Source organism: Lagopus leucura, unplaced genomic scaffold (assembly GCF_019238085.1).
Source record: "Lagopus leucura isolate 7727_CA_CO unplaced genomic scaffold, USGS_WTPT01 Super-Scaffold_100028, whole genome shotgun sequence".
In the NCBI taxonomy this organism is placed as follows: domain Eukaryota; kingdom Metazoa; phylum Chordata; class Aves; order Galliformes; family Phasianidae; genus Lagopus; species Lagopus leucura.
In genome coordinates, this window is record NW_024962279.1 from 5,596,887 (window position 1) to 5,617,208 (window position 20,322).

The following is a 20,322-nucleotide window of genomic DNA, read 5'->3' on the forward strand; positions in this document are numbered from 1 at the left end:
TGCTCCAGTTGCATTTGGAGCTGCTGATACAGTCCAGGTTGATGATCTTTGCCAGGTGTCGTTCAGGCTTTAAACAGTCTGCTGACTCCCTTGGCGATTAATCCAAGTTCTTGATCCATTAATTATTTAACCTATAGTTAAGCCCAAATAATGCTTTCCTTTTGGACCTCCAGTGTATTTCCTTGTGCCAAGCTGGTCTCTGCATCCTGAAGGACAAGCTTGCTGAGAACCCTGCAGATCTGCACAGCAGAGGTTTTACACCTGAGGGCATGTGGAGGCAATACTGTCTTAACATAAGGCTTCTGCTTCATCTCATTCTGGAGATGGATAAGAGTCGGAATGGCTGCAAGCACAAGGCAGAGCAGCTGTCTGATGTCTGTCCTCACCTGCACTGACTTGCAGTGGCTTCTTGGGAACTGCTGTTCAGCCAAAGACTTCCCAGAAGAGCCTGTGCTCCCAGACTGATTTTTGATCTTCAGAAATCTGCCAGAACCCTGTCCTCTGTGCTCATTTTAGGATCCCGTTTCAGTTATCTGCCTCTTTGTGCAGTCTGGCAGGGACTAGTCAAATAAATGACAGCGTTTGAAAATAAGTACAGTAAAATAATTCTTCAGCAGAGCTCATGGGCAGCATGGACAAATCACTTAATGAATGAAAATCACACAAAATGTCTTGCTCTTTGTGAAGTGCTTTGTTACTCTTTATCACTTGGTAAACAACAGAATACCGAAAGGCCAAGAATGGAAATGATGATGTTAAGGTAAGTATTTTATTGGGAATTAAAAGGAAAATTTCCAAGGGTAACAGTAAAAGAGGAGCTTCTTTGCTTTTGCACAGATGTACCAAAATTCCCTAAAGAAAAAATTGAGCCCCTTGACGTGGAGCATGGTGATTCTGTGATCTTGCACTGTAACCCCCCAAAAGGGATCCCACCTTTGCATATCTATTGGATGAATATTGGTAAGTAAACAACTTACACGTGCTTCATGTAAGGAAACACAGAACATTTGTTTTCCAAAGCAGTTTCATATCAGTTTTATAACTGATGGGAGTGGTAATTCTGCAGGTGTCTGGGGAAAAGATCTGGATATTGATAAATAAATAAAAAATTGAAAAATGGGCAATATGTCTTTACATAGAAAAAGCAATTTGTAGAGTACATTGACAGCACATTTTATTAATTTTTACATAGCAGAGCTTAAATATCAGTGAGTACATCTACCAGTTAGGAAGACTGCTGCATTTAAGGTAGAGAAAATAAAATGTACCAATATATTATGTCTATTATTACTGTTTTATTCTCATGAATCAACCATTAATTTATGCTGATATTAAGGAAAACAACTTTAGTTCAGGTATGCATAATTTTGACGTGATTTTCATTGTTGTATTCTTCAGTGTTTCTTCAGCATTTATATTCTGTAGGGTTTTCTGGCTACTGAGAAGCAAGATACCGATGTGACACAAAGGGTTTCTTTTTGATGTTGACCAAGTTCTTGCAGAGACAGGGTGCTAGATTAAACCTCTGATCTTATGAGGCAGCCTCTGCACTCCTGACATACATACTTTCCACAGGTCTGCATATGACTGGATCAAGAATGAGACAGTATAGTCTCACCAGTCCATACTAATGCTGCCCTGCTCTAATATGTAATTACAGAAGAGCAAAGTGGTCAGGAGATTGGCACATCTGCAAATAGTGACCTCCATATCAGCATTACAAGCCTTTGTATTGGGGAGAGGTGTTGGACATTTTCTCTGGCTGAGAAGGAACTGTGTATGCAGTTCTGCATGCTGAGTATTGGTGAATAACCCATGGGTTGTGCTGGGCCTTCTGCCTCTTTCACATCAAAGTTGTGTTCTGTCTCTGGAAGCAAACACATGACAGCAGAGCATTGGTAGTCGTATTGGTGAAGCAGCTCAGTATCATTACCATATTGTAATTATTTTTTCTTGCTAGATTTGCAGCACATTCCTCAAGATGAAAGGGTCTCCATGAGCCTTAAGGGAGATCTCTACTTTGCAAACGTGGAAGAAAATGACAGCCGAAGTGATTACTGTTGCTTCGCAGCATTTCCAAAACTGAGGACAATTGTACAGAAGATGCCAATGACACTGAAGGTTTCCCGCTGTAAGTTTGTGGATGCGTTCTTTCTTGCTTACTGTTGTTTTTCTTTTTGGACTCCCTAGACATCAGTGTGATCGCATCACATCAGCAGATGTGAGCCCCAAAGCCCCCAGATGCAGCTGTTGGGCCCCCAACGTACCTTGCCTTTCCTCCTGCTCTCCCTTCAGTGAAAGGTGATGAAGCAGGAGGGAAACCTGCTTCACTGGTGGTCCCTGATGGGATTTGCCTGGGTCTGGAGGACATGGAAGCTTCCACATCACTGCTCTGTTGGTTGGTCTGGGTGCAGCTGTGGGGCTGGGGAGGACCGCACCTGGGGGCTGGGCTGCAGGCTCAGCCCTGCTGGTGGCTTGGCCCTAGAAGCCTCTGTGCCTTTGCTTTCATGAAAAAGGAGACACAGCTGTCCCTCCCCTCTTCTCTAGGGAGAAATGGGCTGCTCAGCAGCAAAAACTATAGGCCTGATTTTCAACCTATGCAACAGTGACTGCTGCGATGGTCCTGAGAGCCACAGCACGTGCTGCCTGTGCGTTGCAGGCTAGAAGCAAAATGCTCCCTTTTTAGGCTGCCACAGGGACACATGGGGCATTAACATTTTCCTTGTGAAATGTTGTGCAGGGAGCAGCGTCAGAGTGTTTTGCAAAACACTAGAAGGTTTTCAGGGCATGCTGTCAGCTCTGTTAAAAGCGTAAGGCCCTGCAGAAGCTGGTGGAGATGAGGCAGCTTATAACAGCTGCAGAGCCATCCTGTTTTGCTTGAATCTCTTTTGGCTGTAATGAATTCAGTTAAGGTTTGCAGCAAGAGCCGAAGCTGCCCGTGCCCTTAATATCAGTCTTCTGTTTCGTTAATGCTTCTGACCTTTTGGGTTTATGTGGTCCAGAAAGCCAAGGAGATTTTCCTTTGTGAATGAAAGCCTAATATTAAATATATGATTTTGAGAGTTTCTTGTTAGGATTAAAAAAAAAAAAAAAAAAAGATAAATGATTAATACTGGGTTTGTGTATCTTAATACTTGCTTAATCTGTATCTTGGGATAATAACTGTGAGATAAATAGCAAAATGCCACGTTGCCCTCCATAGCATTTATGTGTCCAGCCCCACAGTCGTGCACATGCAGATTAGAGAAAATGGGGCAGTGTTTGGTTCTGGGTCTCTGAAAGAAAGGCTTTGGTGTGCATGCATGCTGTTGGAGACCTGAGACTGAGTGCAAGTGTAGATGTGAGGTGTGCATTCACATGGTTTTGTACCTTCAGCTGGAGGTTGCCTACTGTTCTCTCTGCCAAGTTGGTTATATCGCCATGAAGTATTTTGCAGAATACTGCATATATGTAAATGATTTTCTTTATTTTCAGAAATTCATTGTTCATCTGTTGATTTATGTCATCTTTTGTTTCTTTTTTTCTTCCATGCCAGAAATTTTCCTGGGTGGGGGGGAGAGAGATTGTTTGGTTTTGGTTGATTTGTTGTTTCTTTTCATTTTATGTCAACTATGCACGTTTGTATTTGGTTGTCACTTTTATTTATTTCAGTTAAGCATGCTAATGACTCAGGCTCACCTAATGCTGCAGTTACTAAGGGTGAGTTGAATGCATCTGTTATTTAGCCTTTACGCTGAGAACCTACCAGCTGAAATGAAATGTGAGCTGCTTCTTGGGAGGATGAAAAGAAAAAATCACAAAAGCCTTTTTATTGCAATGGGATGGATTTAAGTGGTCCGTGGAGTACAATTTGCTCATCTTGTACTTTTTGACAGAAATCTGAAGGGTTTTTAACAAAGAGGTAGTTTTCTTATTCAAGAAAGGAATATTCACATCTCAGAACGTAATGTAAGAGAGGAGTCAAGGCAGTGTTATCAGTTCAGAGCAGGAGTCGGAGCATGGCACTCTGCATCTTCCTCTGGTGGTGAAGGAGACACTGGCATTAAGCTGCTGTGGTTTGAAACTCTGAATCCATGTCTAACAGGTCACCCTGAGGCTGCATTACTCCAGGGTGAGCTTAAGGTGTGGATTTGCAGAGCTTTAGCTGCTGTGTGTTAATTGTGCACGTCTGTAGCTATACACAGGGTGAACGTGAGATGGTTCACTTTGGCTGTGTGTTGTGCTGTTTGATATTCACCACAGGTAAGCACTCCAACAAAGCACTTCTCATCCTGAAGATTCACCTCTTCCCTTGTTTTGTGCTCACTTCTTTGTGGAGTCATACCCCAAAAATGCTCAGAAATGTATGCAGACAATGTGGGTAGTTCAGAAGGCAGCTGGTGGCTACTCCTGCTGTTCTCTAACCTGCTAGTATCTTTAGTTAAAGGAAAAAAAAAAAAACCTAACCAAAATGAGTCTCTCCATTTTCATATGTAGCTTTTGAAGCCAGTTTGTTTGGTTAAATTGCTTCTGAGAGCCTCTGTTTTTCAAGATGCCAAATCTGAAACTCCTGAAACACCTCATTCTGCCGAATGAGCACTGGAGCTTTAGAAAAGTGGATTCTCCTTGAGTATTTCAAGGTGGAATAGCTCAAAGTACTGATAAATCCTCAGGACTTGTCCCAAGGAAGCTGTCAGTGTGAGCAGAACAGGCAAGGCTTGTGTGCAGTGCTTAGGTGGAGGGATGCATGCCTGCCTAGGGCAGCAGGAGGGCAGATGGAGAACATGTGAGCATGTCCAGAAGCACCAAAGTGTTTTGCTGCAGCTCTGAACACTTGTAACACAGGTTTGAAAAGATAAATAGCAGGGTGATGAAACAAATAAAAGATTTTTCAGAAAGATACATATGATATTTCACCAAATCTTCCATAACTGACTATTTTTTAAGAAGTAGGACCATTTGGGGACTTATTCATTACTGTACTAATTGTTATTATAGCAATAACTGAACAGCCATTTAACTCTATGCATGTTTCATCATGAAACCATTGTTTAGCAGGCTGGAATAAATGGTCCATTGAAATCAAATGCAGGCCAATCTTGTTTTATTATTTAAACAGTCTCCTTTACTAATTCTATCTCCATTACCGTAGATTTTGTAATTATAAGAAGGGCGTTTCTGGGGGATGTTCAAGTCAGAAAGATGGGTTTCCACATGAGTTTTAGAAAATGATGGAGAGTGAATGTAGAAGAAGGGTGCTAAGAAAGATGCTGCACGCCAGAAGATCAGTAATTGAAAGATCAAGTGTATCAACAATTAGCCAACATATATGATAGAAAGGGGCCGGTGCTGGGAAAGCAAGTATGTGAAGCCATGGGAAAGGAGCTTCCCTAGAACTGCTGCCTCCTGTTACCACTGCCACGATTTTCTAGCTGTAAGCAGAACAGGATTCTTCCTGCATTGATCTTAAACCATATAAAACAGTAAGCAAACTAAGAAACTGATGTCAGAAGCCTTCAGACTAGAATAATGTTTGTAATGTTATTGGAAGGAAAAGCAAAGATACTAAGATTTTGAATCTAACTTATATATATTTTCTATTTTAGCAAATTTTATTAAAGAAAGAAAACCCAAACTGCTGATCCCTCCTGAATCTGCTGGCAGCAGCTCATCAGTCACTGTTATCAAGGGAGGTGTCCTGCAACTCGAGTGTATTGCTGAAGGGCTGTGAGTAATGTGCAATAATACACAGATTTAATCACCTTATTCTGCTACAAATGTTTGTATATGTCTGTTTAATTTTAAATTGAGACTTATGCAGTGTTTTCCTAGAGCAAGTGTGCTCCTCGTAAAGCAGCACAGAGCTCTGGCAGCTTTAGTGATGGCTCTGGCTGTACTAAGCATGGCAGGATATCTCAGTGAGGATATGCTCACTGTAATAATACAGGGAGCAGTTCAAGCAGCTATTATGTGCTGGGAAATGAGATCAGAGCAATTTTATTTTGTATTGTAATTAACAGGACAAAATAAGGTAAATAAAGAAAGGAACAGTGCTCATTTAAGTGTGGTCCTCAAGATGAAGCTGTATCTCTGGACCTGGTTTCTGCAGCCGTAGCTCAGGGCAGAAATAAGCTCCACTATGCCCTCAGTCCAGCTTTCTGATTTTACTGCCTGCTTGCAGATCCAGCAGTCTCCCCCAGTAGAGTTACCACCAAAGAAAAAAATGGTAGAGAGAAAATCTCTGTCATCGCTAAACTACAATGAAAGCACAGTTGCTTCTGGTTTGTTTGTGATAGGGCTTTTTATTAAATGGAGACTTAAACCATTGTGTTCTCATGGTCTTTTGTGGGGCTGCAGGTCTGTGGATGCACACTACAGTTAGTAGACTGATAACTCATATTAAAAACTCTGCAATTATCCCCCCCCTGTAAAACTCTGAAATCAGGATATTTATCTGCCTGAACAAACATTTCTAGGGCATTTTGTTTTTCTGTGTTGAAAAGGCATCGCTCTTTGATCATCATTTGAGTTGGCAAGATTATGCCTCTGCAGTTGGTTGCCATCTTTTGAGAGGTGGTGAATTACTTGTCTCGGTTGGATTTGCTCCAGCTATCTGCAGTGAGTTTTAGTTCCCTCTTGCAGCACTTTCTTGTCTAATTCATTGCACATCAAACTAATTCTCAGGCCACAAATCCATAGCTATGAGTTTATAATGTTGTCAAGGTACTGAACAGGCAAATCATCTCAGAAATACACAAATATGTATTTTCACGTGCAGGAACTAATAATATGTACAAAAGGAGAGGAGAAAAAAAAAAGGCACTATTTGGAAAAACATGAAAAGAAGAAATGTTTTTGTTTCATTCAGTAATTTCTAGGAAACTTTTTTATTTTTGAAACAAAAAGCCATTTTTTATTTTACTACTCAGTTTCAAAGAACAACAAAGTCTGTGCTCAAGAGGAGCTTTATTTCTACAGTCATTAGTCTTTTTTTTAATGGCGATGCTTCAAAAACACAGCACTTAAGCAAAAATAAAATATTCGTTGAATTCTCCACTTCCAGCAGAAAAATGATTAGCTTTATCTGTGTCTCTGCCAGTCCATCCAACCAAATGCCCAGAAATCAGGGAAGTGGACAGGACTGAACCAGATTTCAAGTAACTAAGATCAGGGGCAGCCAATTGCAAAATAAGGAAATAAGTACATTTCCAATCTGTCATTTCTGAAACCTTATAATCTGAGTAACGTCAATGTCGGGAGGGCATTCCCTCAGTGTGGCACTGAGGCAGCATGGTGCCAGACTTTGGTAGACAAGCAAGAAAAGAACCCTTGCAGGAAACAGAACATTTGTACCGTTATGCTTGCTGCTCTTGGAAAGCCATAGGGTTTTTTTGGTACCTGGGCCTGAGTAGCTTGTGCCTGGGCATTTTGCCACCATGACAGATGGACACAAGTGTAAGCAGATATGACAAAGTGTATGGTGTCGGGGTCATGAATCCCAGCTGGGACTGTGCATACAGCAGTCTGTCCTGAATTTCTGTGTCATTGCCACTTGCTTTCTGAAAGCGTAAGGAACGTTTTCAGCCATCTCCAATGTCTGGAAGTGTTCCTAATCCAGCAAGGCTGAATGAAGTCACTCCAGTGAAGTCTTTACCTCCTTGTTTGTCCTAGAATGCCCTTTTGGAGTCAGACAAGATGAGCTCCATTCCTTCTGACACAGTTCATGCCAATGTTTACAAGGAATGCAGCCTTGTGCCATGGCCTGGGCTTGGCTATGAAGGACTTATTCATAGGGGTCCTTCAAATCAAGGGACAGTGTTGACTAGAAGTAGTCTATAGTACAGCCTGTACTATTGCTTGGGGTTTTGAAAGAGCTCAAACAATTGAAAACTTCTTGCAGCTCATATGCATGAACTCCAGCAGCTATGCTAATATGAATCATTACAGCATCTTGGTATCCAACTCAAAATCTTTTTTTTTTTTTCTTCTTTACTACTAGCCCAACTCCTCATCTAAGCTGGGTCAAAGTTACTGAAAACTTGCCCAAGGACAAACCTGTAACAGATAAATTTGGGAAGGTACTGAAGATAGAGAACGTGTCTGCAGCTGATGAAGGAACCTACCAGTGCATGGCAAGCAACCCTGTGGGCAGAGCAAAACATGAATTCCATGTTCATGTAGAAGGTGAGGAGTACATTTTACTGAGCTTTTTATTTTGAACACTGATAGGTGATCAGTGGGAAGTAAATTTTTCTAATATCACTGCTTAATAAACCATAAACTTAACCAGTGATATCAACTTTTGCTAGCAGGACCTGCCCTCTAGTTCTGGGAAAACTGCAGAAAGGAGCATTTGTTTTTCAATAGAATTAATGTGTGATTTTTTCCTAAATCATGAAGGCTTTACAAAGGAGTAAGCAAAAGCACAAATATATGCATAAATTATAGATCCAATACATTAAGATGCAAGTTAGTCAAGCGGAGGTATTGATAAAATGTCTTGTATTAATCTGACAGTCAGACTAGAGAATGTAATTATTCTACTTGATCTTAAAAATGTAAAAATGTCTATACTGGGCCAGATCATTTAGCTCAATTATCTTTTTTTAGTTTACACCAAAGTTAAATGCATATGGTACCACTCCTCTCTTCGTTTACAAAATTGAATTCTCTCCTTACATGATAAATTCTCCCCTTTCACTTGGCACAGCCTTTTGTGTCATAGTCTTCTCTCCCTTCCTGGAAGTGAGGCAGAGGATACCAAAGCATGGCAAGTGTTCAGCTGTTATGGAGGGGAAGTGCTGACTCCTAGAAATCATTACAGATGGTTTGGAGCATCACTGCTCTAGCTGAATATTTTAACAATCTGGCTATGATTTTCTTGCCTGTAAAAATTGAATCCTTCAAAGAAAACTGCAGGAGCTGCAAAAGCTGAAGTACCAGGGAAATAAAATTTATTAAGCAGTCCAGATTACTGACCCTCTTTCTCCCCATCTCTAGAGGAAGGCAATCCTCTGGACAAATTGTGGTTCCTACTCATTAGCAAGCAAGTATTTTAAGAAAGAAAGAAATACACTCTAACCATTGCAATGTAAAGAACGCTTTTGCAATTCCTGTTGAGTTCATTTTTCATTTGTATAACTAACATTAGCTGGTGTCACTAACAGAAATTCTGCCTATTAGGACCTCACATGCAGAGTATCATGAGCACAAATAGCATTTTTTCCTGTAATTTCAAAACAGAAAATGTCATTAACATTCATCAGAGATGGGCATGTTCATCATTCTTGCTGCAACTCGCATGTGCACACTCAAGGGCAAATCTTGAGTTGGGGGAAGTGAGCATTATTAATTTCAGTTGGTTTCAGGGAGGTTTTGCTGACGTAGGGCATCCTCGTGCCTGACAGGCAGTTCTCAAGGGATGTATGCAAGGAAAAGAAAATTAAATATGGAAGAAAAATTATCTCAGTTATTAACTGCCAACTATGCTCAATCTGATGCTGGTGTATAAATCAAGACTTCGCTATCATTCCTGCGCTATGTCACTTCCTCTGCTCTTCTTTCTGATATTTTAGGCTCTCAAACCAACACATCAGATTTCTGAATAGCGGTTTGAAGTGATGATATTTTCGTGCAGCCCACTTTCTAATCCTACAGTACTCCAAGGGCAACGATTCAGGCAACTATTACCAATCATATGAAAATGTTCAGCCAGCAAATTTGTTGACTACTTGAATATTTTAATCTCTCTGCAAGGAAAGATGTAGCCTAGAACATTGGAAGAGGCACAAAAAGCCTGTTGTTAGAGAGAACAAACTATTAAAAAAATGGAAACAAGCTCTCATATTGTTTTAACTGAGAATGTTTGTTTATTCAATTATTGCTTATATGTTAGGCTTGGGGGACTATATAACCTCAAACTCTTGCCACTATCACAGTGCCTGATCTAATGGTGCCTTGATCTTGACTGAGACTTCAAGGCTGTCTTTAATAGAAATAATCATTACAATGTAATGATTAATTATCGTAATGAGAGAATAGCTAAGGGCCTTTGCAGCTATATCTTGTAATACTTTCATTACTGAGCTAGAGAAAAATACAGTAGGTGAAACCAGCAGATAGATTGCTGCTTGGTTTAATGAGACTCAAGCTGTAGTTCTCCCTGTTTCACGGGGAAGCTGTTTCAGCTGGGATGCAGACCCCAAAGTGACAACTGCACATGAATCTGAAGATGACAATCCTAGAGTGGGATGGATTGCCAGACCTTGGGTAGATGCAAGGAGAATTTGAAGTGATCTTGACAAATTGGGAAAATGGTCGGGAATAAAAAGGATGGGCTTCACTAAGCACAAGTGCAAAGCAGTTCTCATCAGGCAACACTAATTGGCTTCCTAAACACAGGATGGAAGATGTCTGCTGAGACTGGTCTGGAAGATATACTGGATCACAATCTGAACTCTGGTCAGAAACACAGCCCTTGCAGAAAAAGAAGAAAAAAAACCACCCCATGTGTTGTAGGTGTATTGCACAAGAATGGGCTTGATTACCATTTTAGATCCTTTCTATTTTCAGACCTATCGTTATATTCATATAAAAAGTATAAATCTGTTGATTAGATAGACCAGATTTATAACTCTTACCTGCAAGGATATATTGTGCAGTGAAACATTTGCCATGCTATTTTACTTGTGCAGATTAACAATTTGATTGTCCGACCACTGGTTGTTGCAGTTGTTAAAGTGTAAGTGTGTATTTTGTTATTATTACCTTTTATGTACTTATAAGTGGTATAGCACATCAGCCACAAAGAAGAGAAGTTCTTCAACCTTTCTGTGAAATTGTATTTCATACTTGACAAAATCTCATTGACTGAAACTTCACAGTTGCATCACTTCCTTGGGGCAACCACAGCAATTGCCGTGCTGAGAAAGGAAAGCAGCAGTGAAATATATCTGCAGTTGACTTTCAAAAGGGAATGGACAGATGAAAATAGGAAGTGTGCTTTGTATGTAGGCTGTGCCTGGTGTCTGACCTCCTCCAAAACAGTGAAGCATCCTGTCTCAAGTACTCTGTGGTGGACACAGTAAGGGGAAAAAATCATCAGGAGCGTTACCTCCTTTTTACCTCCATGCATTTGAACTATTTTTTTTTTTCTGATGAAAACGTAAGGAGAAGAGAGAAGGAGATTGGCAAAACCAAAACGTTCTGTGGTATGCTTTTTTTTTTCCCTGGAGTCAAATATAAGGAAGCATAACAAATGTGTTTGTGTGTGCTGTGCTGCAGGAGGGCAACCAGCATTACAGAAAGAAGAAATCTGTACTGTGAACGAAATGCAAAGATGTTATAGTTTTGTGTAAGCTTTGGTGTATTAAATTTTACTTTGTTTTTTAGCTGTTGCTGAACAGCACCTCTTCATGGGTGCTATGAAGTGGAAATGGCAGAGCTTGTGTCCTGTTTAGCGTAGATCAGGGGTATTTTTTTAATGTCTCTGTGTGAATATGAGCAATGACACTGTTTTAGTATATCACACTGATAGCATCTGGAGATGTATTACCAGACAGCAGCACTGTTAATCTTCAAAGCATTTTATGAGAATTAACTAATGAATCCTCATGCTTCCCACACATTAGCTCATCTTTTTCTAATAGGGAAGGAGGGATGGAGGAGTCCAGCGATCAGCTCAGGGCCAGCGGGAGAGAGGTAGCATCAGGTCTGGAATTAAAACTTGGAACTTTGCTGCTTCTCAGGGAGAGATAATGACAAATGTGAGGCTGTATTTTGGATCAAGGCCATCCTCTGCAGTGTAGGCAGGCTCAGCGCGTTTGGTTTGTGGGTAGCAGAAAGCTTTCATCAGATTAATGCATTTATTTTTCTCTCAGTTCCCTTCCCTCCCTTATGGTTGTTCCTTTTTCTAATGAGATCTGGATATCTGATGTTCAGAGGTGGTTCTACAAAAGACAGAGCTGTCCTGGTTTAACTGGCAGTGCTGGGGAGAGAGGGCATAGGGAATGCAGCAGCCAACTGCTGCTCCTCTACCTCCACCCTGTGGGCAACTTGCTCCTTAGAGTGGTGGTCCTCCCATTCCATGCCTCAGCATGCTTTAACATGCTATGTGTGAGCACCTGAGCTGAATGCACGATGGAAAACTAGACTGTTGAATGAATAGCACAGTGCATCTACCCAGCACACAGAAATGAGCAGATGGAGGTGGTCAACACTGTTCCTACATCGCCACGCTTTGCCCTCCTGGGCGAGCTGATGCAAACCCCTTGCTCATATCTAGTGAGTCTCTCAGCTGAATGGCTGTTTGCATTGTGTTCTGACTTGCTGAAATAGTCTCATGTCATTTCAAAGGCAGCAATCTCTTGTCTGAGGATCCTTGTGAAAATACTGACACAATTAAGTTTACCTCCCTCCCAGCCTCTCACCTCCCATCTCCTCACTGTTTGTTTTCCACTTGGGTAGACGCTGCCCATTGCTTTCACACTTTCCCCAACGTTTGCATTTTACAGAGCCGAAGGACAGAAATTGATATGTGTTAATGCTAATTTTTACCTTTTCTAATGTCAGTTTGCAAGAAATACACTGCAGCTGCACAATAGGCTGCCAGGAGCTGTGGAAACTGCTGACAGCATTTGCCATCTCCTGGAGAACCACGGTAATAACAGAGTTATACTGTTCTGACTGTGACGCCTGCTACATGCCATGTCCCTCTTGCAGAGCCTCCTCGGTGGATTAAGGAGCCCAGAGGTGGTGTTTACAGCTTAGGAGAGAATCTTTTGCTGCTTTGTGAGGCCATTGGCAACCCAGAGCCAACCATTCAGTGGAAACTTAATGGAATGCCCATTGATAGTAAGTAAAGGTCCAACATCATCCTGTTGGGAGTGGGTGAGATGCACATGTATCACGCCCAGGGAATGCACAAACTCCAGTGCACCAAATGACATCTTGTCTGATGTTTATTTAGGCGTAACTTCAGATTTATTTAATTAATACTTTAAATATTTAAGCTATTTAAATGTGGTCTTGAATAAAGTAGGGGCGGTACCCATGAGTCCCTCACCCAGTGCTGCTCCCATCTGTTGGGTAACACTCATGCTCATTGACTTCTGTTCTTTTTTTTCATATTTCTTAATTAGCACCACCTTCTGACATGGTCTGGGTCTTTGCAGGTAGGACCTTCAGAGGGCGAGTCTCTGATGGGGAGCTCAGCCTTACCAACCTTCAGCTTCAGGACACTGCTGTGTACCATTGTGAGGCCAGTAATAAGCATGGTACACTCCTTGCTAGTGCCAACGTGAATGTCCTCAGTGAGTAGTCTCCCACCTCTTTTGTGTTTACAGGAAAGATGTAACTGAGGTGTCCCATTTTGATAACTCTTAGATCTTTGGAATAGCTTTGGGTTTGTAATCATGTCACTGTTCTGCTGCATTGAGCCAGATTTTAAGAAATATGTTGTCCAAACTCACGCCACAAGCCTTTTGATGAGCAATACTTAGATAGAGTGTTAATATTTTTAACAACGTGGTGGTTGTTTTGGGCTCAAAACCTTTAGAATTCAGATGTATTAAGACCACTGGGGACTGGATTGTGGCCACAGTTGTGTTTTTGAATTATTAAAGGTATTATGGATTGTCAATCTTTAATTTCAGTTGTGATGCTTAGCCTGTTTTTTGAAGAAACATTGTGATGGGAAGTTATTTGATAAGATAGGTCTCACAGGGAAGCAGAACTGAGTGTGTTCTCTATCCTGAAGCCAAGATTTAGTGATCTGAAACGTCCAGCAATCAACCACTGTTACCACTGAGGCTTATGAGCGCTCAGTTGACCTCTCTATGGTGGGAAAAGGGTATGATACAGGGCCCATATTTATAGCCCAGTTCTGAATTGCAGTGCTGTTTGTTTTGCATCTTGTTCTGCAGATATTGCTCCCTTAATCCTGACTTCAGATGGTGAAAACTATGCTGCAGTTGTTGGTTACAGTGCCTTCCTGCACTGTGAAATTTTTGCCTCACCTGCAGCAGATGTTAGATGGTAAGCTATTGGGAATGACTTTTTCACGTGAAATAAGTTTATCTAGGCTTCCCAAACACTGAAAAATTAGCAGGTTTTGAGAAGACAAATTAGCAATTTATAGCAAGACTGTGTTTAATATCTGTGTGCTTTGTCTAAGTGCGCTCTCTTTCAAGATCCCTGATACATGTATATTTTTAATTAATTTTTAAATAAATGAAAGGTTGATAAAAGTCCTTGATGCTTGTGTAAGAGCTGCTGGGATATTTATTAAACAGAACCAAGCTGTCTGTAGCCAAATCACCAGCCTTAGTTTAATGTTGGCACCTTTTGAAGTTTGGACACGTTGCTGAGTTGGTAAGGCAATAATTTAAAGAGTACATCTACCCGAAAGTGGTTCCATTTGGTTGGAAATCACTGGATTGACATAGCAGTTGACAGTTGCAATAAAATTACATATGACAGTTATGGATTAGAGGCTCGGTTAGAGTAGTTTAAAGGTCTTGCTAGAGACTGTCAGTATGTTGTACATTTGCAGGAAGCTTATGTCCCTTTATGATTTGCCTGAGTGTGAGTAGACTGACATGCTGACTCTAAACTCACCTGTCCCCTAGCCATGAAATAGTGGTTCCTGCAATCACTGAAATGAGCCATAACTGTTGTTATTCTCTTTAGGACTAAGGATGACAGCATAGAGCCACTCTCAGCGCTACGCTATGAATTAAATAAAAATGGCACCCTAGAAATCAAAGAAACAAAGAAGGAAGATGCGGGATCATACGCTTGCTGGGTTGCAAATTCTGTTGGAAAAAGAGCAATCACAGCAAATCTGGATATAAGAGGTAATACCTCATTTATCTTCCAAGCTTAATGATTGTCTACAATGAACATCATGTGCATTGCAGTACGATGAGTGAGGGGGCTTTGACTGTAAGGTTCAGATACGTATGTGCAGCTCCAGTTCTGTTTTAAAGTACTTCATTGGTTGGTTGGGCATGTTCCCTAGGGGTCATGATGAGGATGGATATTTTCTGTTGAGGACACAGATTCAGGATGGTGAGTTGTATACAAAGTTATTTAGGAATTAGGCCTTGCCAATAGAAAGAATTTAAATGCTCAGTTAGCAAAGTCCTCAAATGCACTCTGAGATTCACATTTGCTGTAAGTCAGTCAAGAAAGAAGAAAGTCTTTTTGTGTTCTACTTCAGGCCAGTCTCTTTGCTTTGTAAGTTTTACAGTTTTAATAAACATGAAATTGTACAATGAAATTCTCACAAAGCAATATTTCACTGTAAAAAGAAGTGCTTTCTTCCTACTTACTCATCTGTTTCTGCATTCAGATTAGAGGCAATTAAAAGAACAAACTTGATTGCAGTATTTTTTCTCACTTGACTTTAATAAGCTTGTAATTTTTCTTGGTTCACTGCCAAAGCTATTGCTATTTCAATGGCAATTGGACATAAAAGTCATATTCCAGCTTTTTTTTTTTTTTTTTTTTTTTTTGAGTGTGTATGTTTGTTTTTTTTTTTTAGAACACTGTGGTTTGGACTAAGCTAAAAAAGAATTTTTCAAGATAGAAAATTATATCCTGTCATATCTCCATTTCAAAACCAGCTTCCTCTGCTTGAAGTGTTTGTATATAGATAGATAGATAAAGACATGATCATTGCTCCTGAAGTTGATTCCTATATATGAGGTGCTAGGTGAAAATTGGATGTAATAATCTCTCTTTCCTAATCGAAGTGTTTTCTGTGATCAACCAGATGCTACAAAAATTGTCATTACTCCAAAGAACCCCCAAGTGTTGAAATCACATTCAATTTTATTGAAATGTCAGTCTGAGTATGATTCACACTTGAAAAACAGCTTCAAATTATCCTGGAGGAAAGATGGATATGAGCTGTCAGTCAGCAGCATACAAGACAGCAGGTAAGCAGAAAAGAACAAGAGTTTTCTTGAGCTCAGCTGAAATAATGCTGTATGGTGCTGGAGCAATAGTATTAATAAACATGAAACTTAGTAGCTTGAAATGCAAATTTCTGTCTGTGAGAATTCTTCACTTGACATGTGAATAGATCTGCATTTTTATATACATGTAAATACACATTTATATCCGTGCATTGCCATGACTGGCAAAATATTTTGTTTTGAGAATTATACCTGACAGAATTACCCTGTCTCACTATCATGGCACAATGCCATTAAGTATTGGTTTAACCCAAAAATAAAACTCTAACCCTCTTGGGGTCAATTGGAGCTCTGTCTCTCCACTTCAGTTAAACTACTATTTTCCCATGTTTTATAGCTGGCCGAAACAAAGTGAACAGAAAACATGTCTGTGGGACAGTATATAGTCACATCAATGAGATTTTCCTACGTGAGTAGGGGAGTGCAAGTGCAGGCTGAATTTGTCTACTTTTTTATGTCCATTGACTGTAATGGGATGGAGATCAGCCTTTAGTCTGTATGAAGGGCCCCACGTTGGGCTCTCAGATATCTTTATTAATTAGACATAGCAAAGGGATGATGTTCTAACCACTGCAGTACAGGAGAGGTGGAGGAGGGTCCTGTCAAGGCCTGGGAGGGTGGGGTGGTAGAGCCAGGGAAAAGCCCAATCAGTTTTCAACCCAGTGAACCCAGGGGCCTGGATCAGTACCAGCTGCCCTGGTGCACAGGGCATGACAACCAGTGGGCTGGGAACATTCAGTTTTACTCAGCCCTATTAAAAGTTTATACATTAAGATCATTGGTTTCCCTTGTTAGTGATGTGTCAAAACCCTACATTCCCAATGCTCATCTGATGCATATCAATGTGTTTCTTTTCAGAATGAGAAAGACATGCCACCTTCAGGCCATGGAGTCTAAATTGTTAGAAAGTGCAAATAACAGTCTATGCCACAGTAGATAATACAACTACAGTTGCATTAAAATAAATAGACCTTATGTGCAATTAGGTTATTCAAAATGTTCCTTTGCTAAGCTTTTCCTGAACAGTTTTTCAGCTGTGTCAGTCTGTTACATGCTTGTCTTACAGACTGTACTTTTTCTATTTGTATGTGCCCTTCTTTTCCCTGTAGGATAATTATGGACATGGACACGCTGTTCATATCAAATGTGATGCCGGAGGATCAAGGCATTTACACATGTGTGGCTAGCACTTCTCTTGACAGTGTCACTGCCAAAACGCGGTTAATTGTTCTTGGTAAGCAGATATTTTCCTAGGATGCCTACAGCTTGATGCAGTACTTCTGTTTATTTGGTTCTCTTGCCCATTTCAATTACCTCAGTGACCTAGATGGAGCATGCCCCTCACTTGTTAAGCTCAGTTAAGGACATGCCCTCTTTTTATGTTTGCAGGAATGGGAATGCTGAAGCAAACATCTGTTTTCTGTTTAGTTGATCACCTCAAAGATTAAGTAGCTGTTGTTCTCAGTTCAGGAGTCACCCAGGGCTGTAGGAACTTATCCAGGCTGGAAGTGTAATAGCATATTAAATATGGCACTGCTTCTGCTTTGAAGTCATTGGTCAGTTCTTTGGAGCACTTTACTGGAGACTTCTGTGCTGGTCATTACTTGGACTGTGTTGTGAGGAAGGAAGGCATCAGGATGATGTTTAAATGTCCAACTCTCTTGAAGAGCAGTTATGCATCTAAAAGGACTAATTATCTCTGTGAGCGTAAATTATTGGCTGGAGGGAAACAGCAAATCCATAGCAGAGGAGGATCTCAACCCAGACAGCCTCCAACTTGGCCTTGTTAGCATCCTTACCAGTGCCTGCTGGCCTGAAGAACCACTCAGAATTAAGGGGATGAACCTGTGCAGTAATGCACAGTCCTTTGCACCATCAGCTTCTAATGCTTACCTGAGGGCATGAGTCAACTGCTAGAATGTTGTTTTGCAGGGAACTTTTGTCATTATAATTTCAAGGGGTTTTTTAATTTTAACATATTTTTTTCATTTTGGCAGTGCTTGCAACAGAGCTAACACAATCTGACACTGAAGATTTTTTTCCACACATTAAGTGAATTATATTTTTCAGTAAATAGTAAATTAAGAAGTTGCTATGCTTGTTATTTATGTTACTGTGTTCTTTAGTACCATATAATTCAAGATGTTTGTAAACTGTATCTTAAATTACTTATGAAAATTTCATGGCATGCTGTATTCACTTTTAAAAAGGTAATTTGCAGTAGAGGAAGAGCAGTCTTTTGCTCTTTTTTATGTTTATTGTACATAAGAAAGGTCTTGCTAGATGAACAATGTTTATATTCCAAATGAAAAGTTCTGGCTTCTTTTGCAATGAAAGATTAGTGAGATAAAACTTAAGAACTGAGTGTGGAACAGCTGCATGTGTAAGAATATGGGCAAAAGAAATGCTTAGTTAGAATTCTTCTAGGTATTTGTTTTATTATTGATGAACAGACAGCAGGTTGGGCACCTCAAAGACACACCATCAATGTCTTCAAATTAACATACAGAATTTTAGCCCCATAAACTCTCCAAGTGTAAAACAGCAAAATACTTGTAGATCAAATTAGGCTTTCCTGATTTTTCTCAAGGAAACATGGGAAGGAAATATAAAGAAAGAAAAACCAAAAAATCATAACCTTTAACACTTTTTGATGTGCCTTGAGATGCACTCAGGATCGTTATCTGAAAAATTCCGTCCATTCCCTGTTCCTTGCTTTCACAGTGACAGGGACAGCATTGTGTATTGAGCCAGTTGTTTTTGCTGTAAGAAATGACACTGTCAGCCAAAAATGTAGTTGGAACACTGGGGCAGAAGGAGGTCAGACACACATCAAGAACTCTGCAATCTCATTTCCTTGGTCCACAGAGTTCTTAAATTTTGAAAGTAGCCTCATGACCAGGAAGCATTTCCTGCATCGGCTCTGAGACTGTGGTGAATGCAGCTTTGTGTTCAGGACTGCAGTGTGTGTGTGTGATTGTGAAGGAATGAGAGGTTACCATCAGCCTCCTGCTGTCAGAAATTGTTTTTTGCATAAGACCTTATGCAATCCAATTTCCAAACTAATCCAATATAATCAGACTGCAAATCGTCAACCATGTATATGAAAAGCGAGCTTCAATGTGTGCAGAGCACCGTAGGGGCAGCCTTGTGCTCAGGGCTTGGGTAGTCCCACTCTTGTCCCCAGGAGGTGCAGTGCAGTTACCACACAAAATACGCAGCTGACTCTTAACGTATTCTCAGGACAGCACAAGTTGAGCTGGCAGGTAATGAATTTTCTTGTTTCCTTTTAATATAGATCCCTGTGGCTGGGATAATGAATGTTATCCTTTCATTCTAGCAGACAAGGTTCAATAGCTGTCATGGCCGAGGCCTATTCTAGCACTATAGTTTGCAGAGAGTAAATCCAAGTGATGCTGACATAACTTTCTGCTGAGCAGTGTCAATATCTATTAATGATTCAATAGATCTTAAAGATGATTTGAAAAGAAAAATGTTGCTCCTAGCGCAGTAATGAGAGTAGGTGGGAATGCACTTAAAGAGGGATGTTGCATTATGGGAGAGAAAGCAGGGCCAGATGATTCAGTGTGTTTTTCTGTTACAAAGCAGGGTCTTTCAAAGCAATTCCTGCTTTTCTAATCTTGTCCACTTTGAAATCAGGAGGCCTTATACCACTGTCTTCACCAGAGCTTTCTGTTTCAGTCCTTTCCAAAACACCAAAATAAACAGAAGTAATTGGCTTGCTCCTGACAGTCTTTCTGTGTCTCAGATGTTCCTGACCCACCAGAAGACCTGCAGCTCTCAGAACATCAAAACCGAAGTGTTCGACTGTCTTGGAAAGCTGGGGCCAGCCACAACAGCCCTGTTAATGGTATGAAGGATTTCAGTAGCATCACTGTACGTCATTTAACATAATGGCACATCACAGCTGTCAGAATAAACTATGCTCAATGCTATACTTAATTGGTTTTACTGTGACAGTTAATTTGCTGTAAGTTCATTTCCATCCTTCTGTTCAGAAGCAGTTCATTTCGGCGCTGTCCTTTTTCCTCTGTTTTCTTTCCTCTCTTCTCCAGAGTCGATTATAGAGTTTGAAGAGAGCCGGTGGGAGCCGGGGAGGTGGCAGGAGCTGACCCGAGCCCCAGGGAACACCACCACCACCCTCCTGTCCCTGGCCCCATACACCAATTACCAGTTCCGTGTCGTGTCTGTGAATGCTGTTGGAAGGAGCCAGCCCAGTAAACCATCGCTGCGCTATGTAACACCTCCGGCTGGTAAACACTGCCATCTAGTTTTCTAAATGTTAATATTTGTAGTGCTTTGCTGGGAATAGCATTACCCTCCTGTGCTTCTGAGAGGTGTA

General features: G+C 40.7%; 1 protein-coding gene across 2 annotated transcripts in view; it reads left to right on the forward strand.

Annotated features, from left to right (window-relative positions):
* Positions 1 to 20,322, forward strand: part of CHL1 (cell adhesion molecule L1 like) — a 107,328-nt gene that overhangs the window by 66,908 nt on the left and 20,098 nt on the right. For both annotated transcript variants that reach the window (XM_042880854.1, XM_042880855.1), the window contains exons 6-18: positions 838 to 960; positions 1,961 to 2,131; positions 3,652 to 3,699; positions 5,586 to 5,706; positions 7,979 to 8,163; positions 12,700 to 12,831; positions 13,152 to 13,289; positions 13,902 to 14,013; positions 14,668 to 14,834; positions 15,755 to 15,920; positions 17,069 to 17,193; positions 19,729 to 19,830; positions 20,036 to 20,233. In XM_042880854.1, coding sequence (XP_042736788.1) covers positions 838 to 960; positions 1,961 to 2,131; positions 3,652 to 3,699; positions 5,586 to 5,706; positions 7,979 to 8,163; positions 12,700 to 12,831; positions 13,152 to 13,289; positions 13,902 to 14,013; positions 14,668 to 14,834; positions 15,755 to 15,920; positions 17,069 to 17,193; positions 19,729 to 19,830; positions 20,036 to 20,233 — 1,788 coding nt within the window. The remainder of the gene's footprint in view (positions 1 to 837; positions 961 to 1,960; positions 2,132 to 3,651; positions 3,700 to 5,585; positions 5,707 to 7,978; positions 8,164 to 12,699; positions 12,832 to 13,151; positions 13,290 to 13,901; positions 14,014 to 14,667; positions 14,835 to 15,754; positions 15,921 to 17,068; positions 17,194 to 19,728; positions 19,831 to 20,035; positions 20,234 to 20,322) is intronic.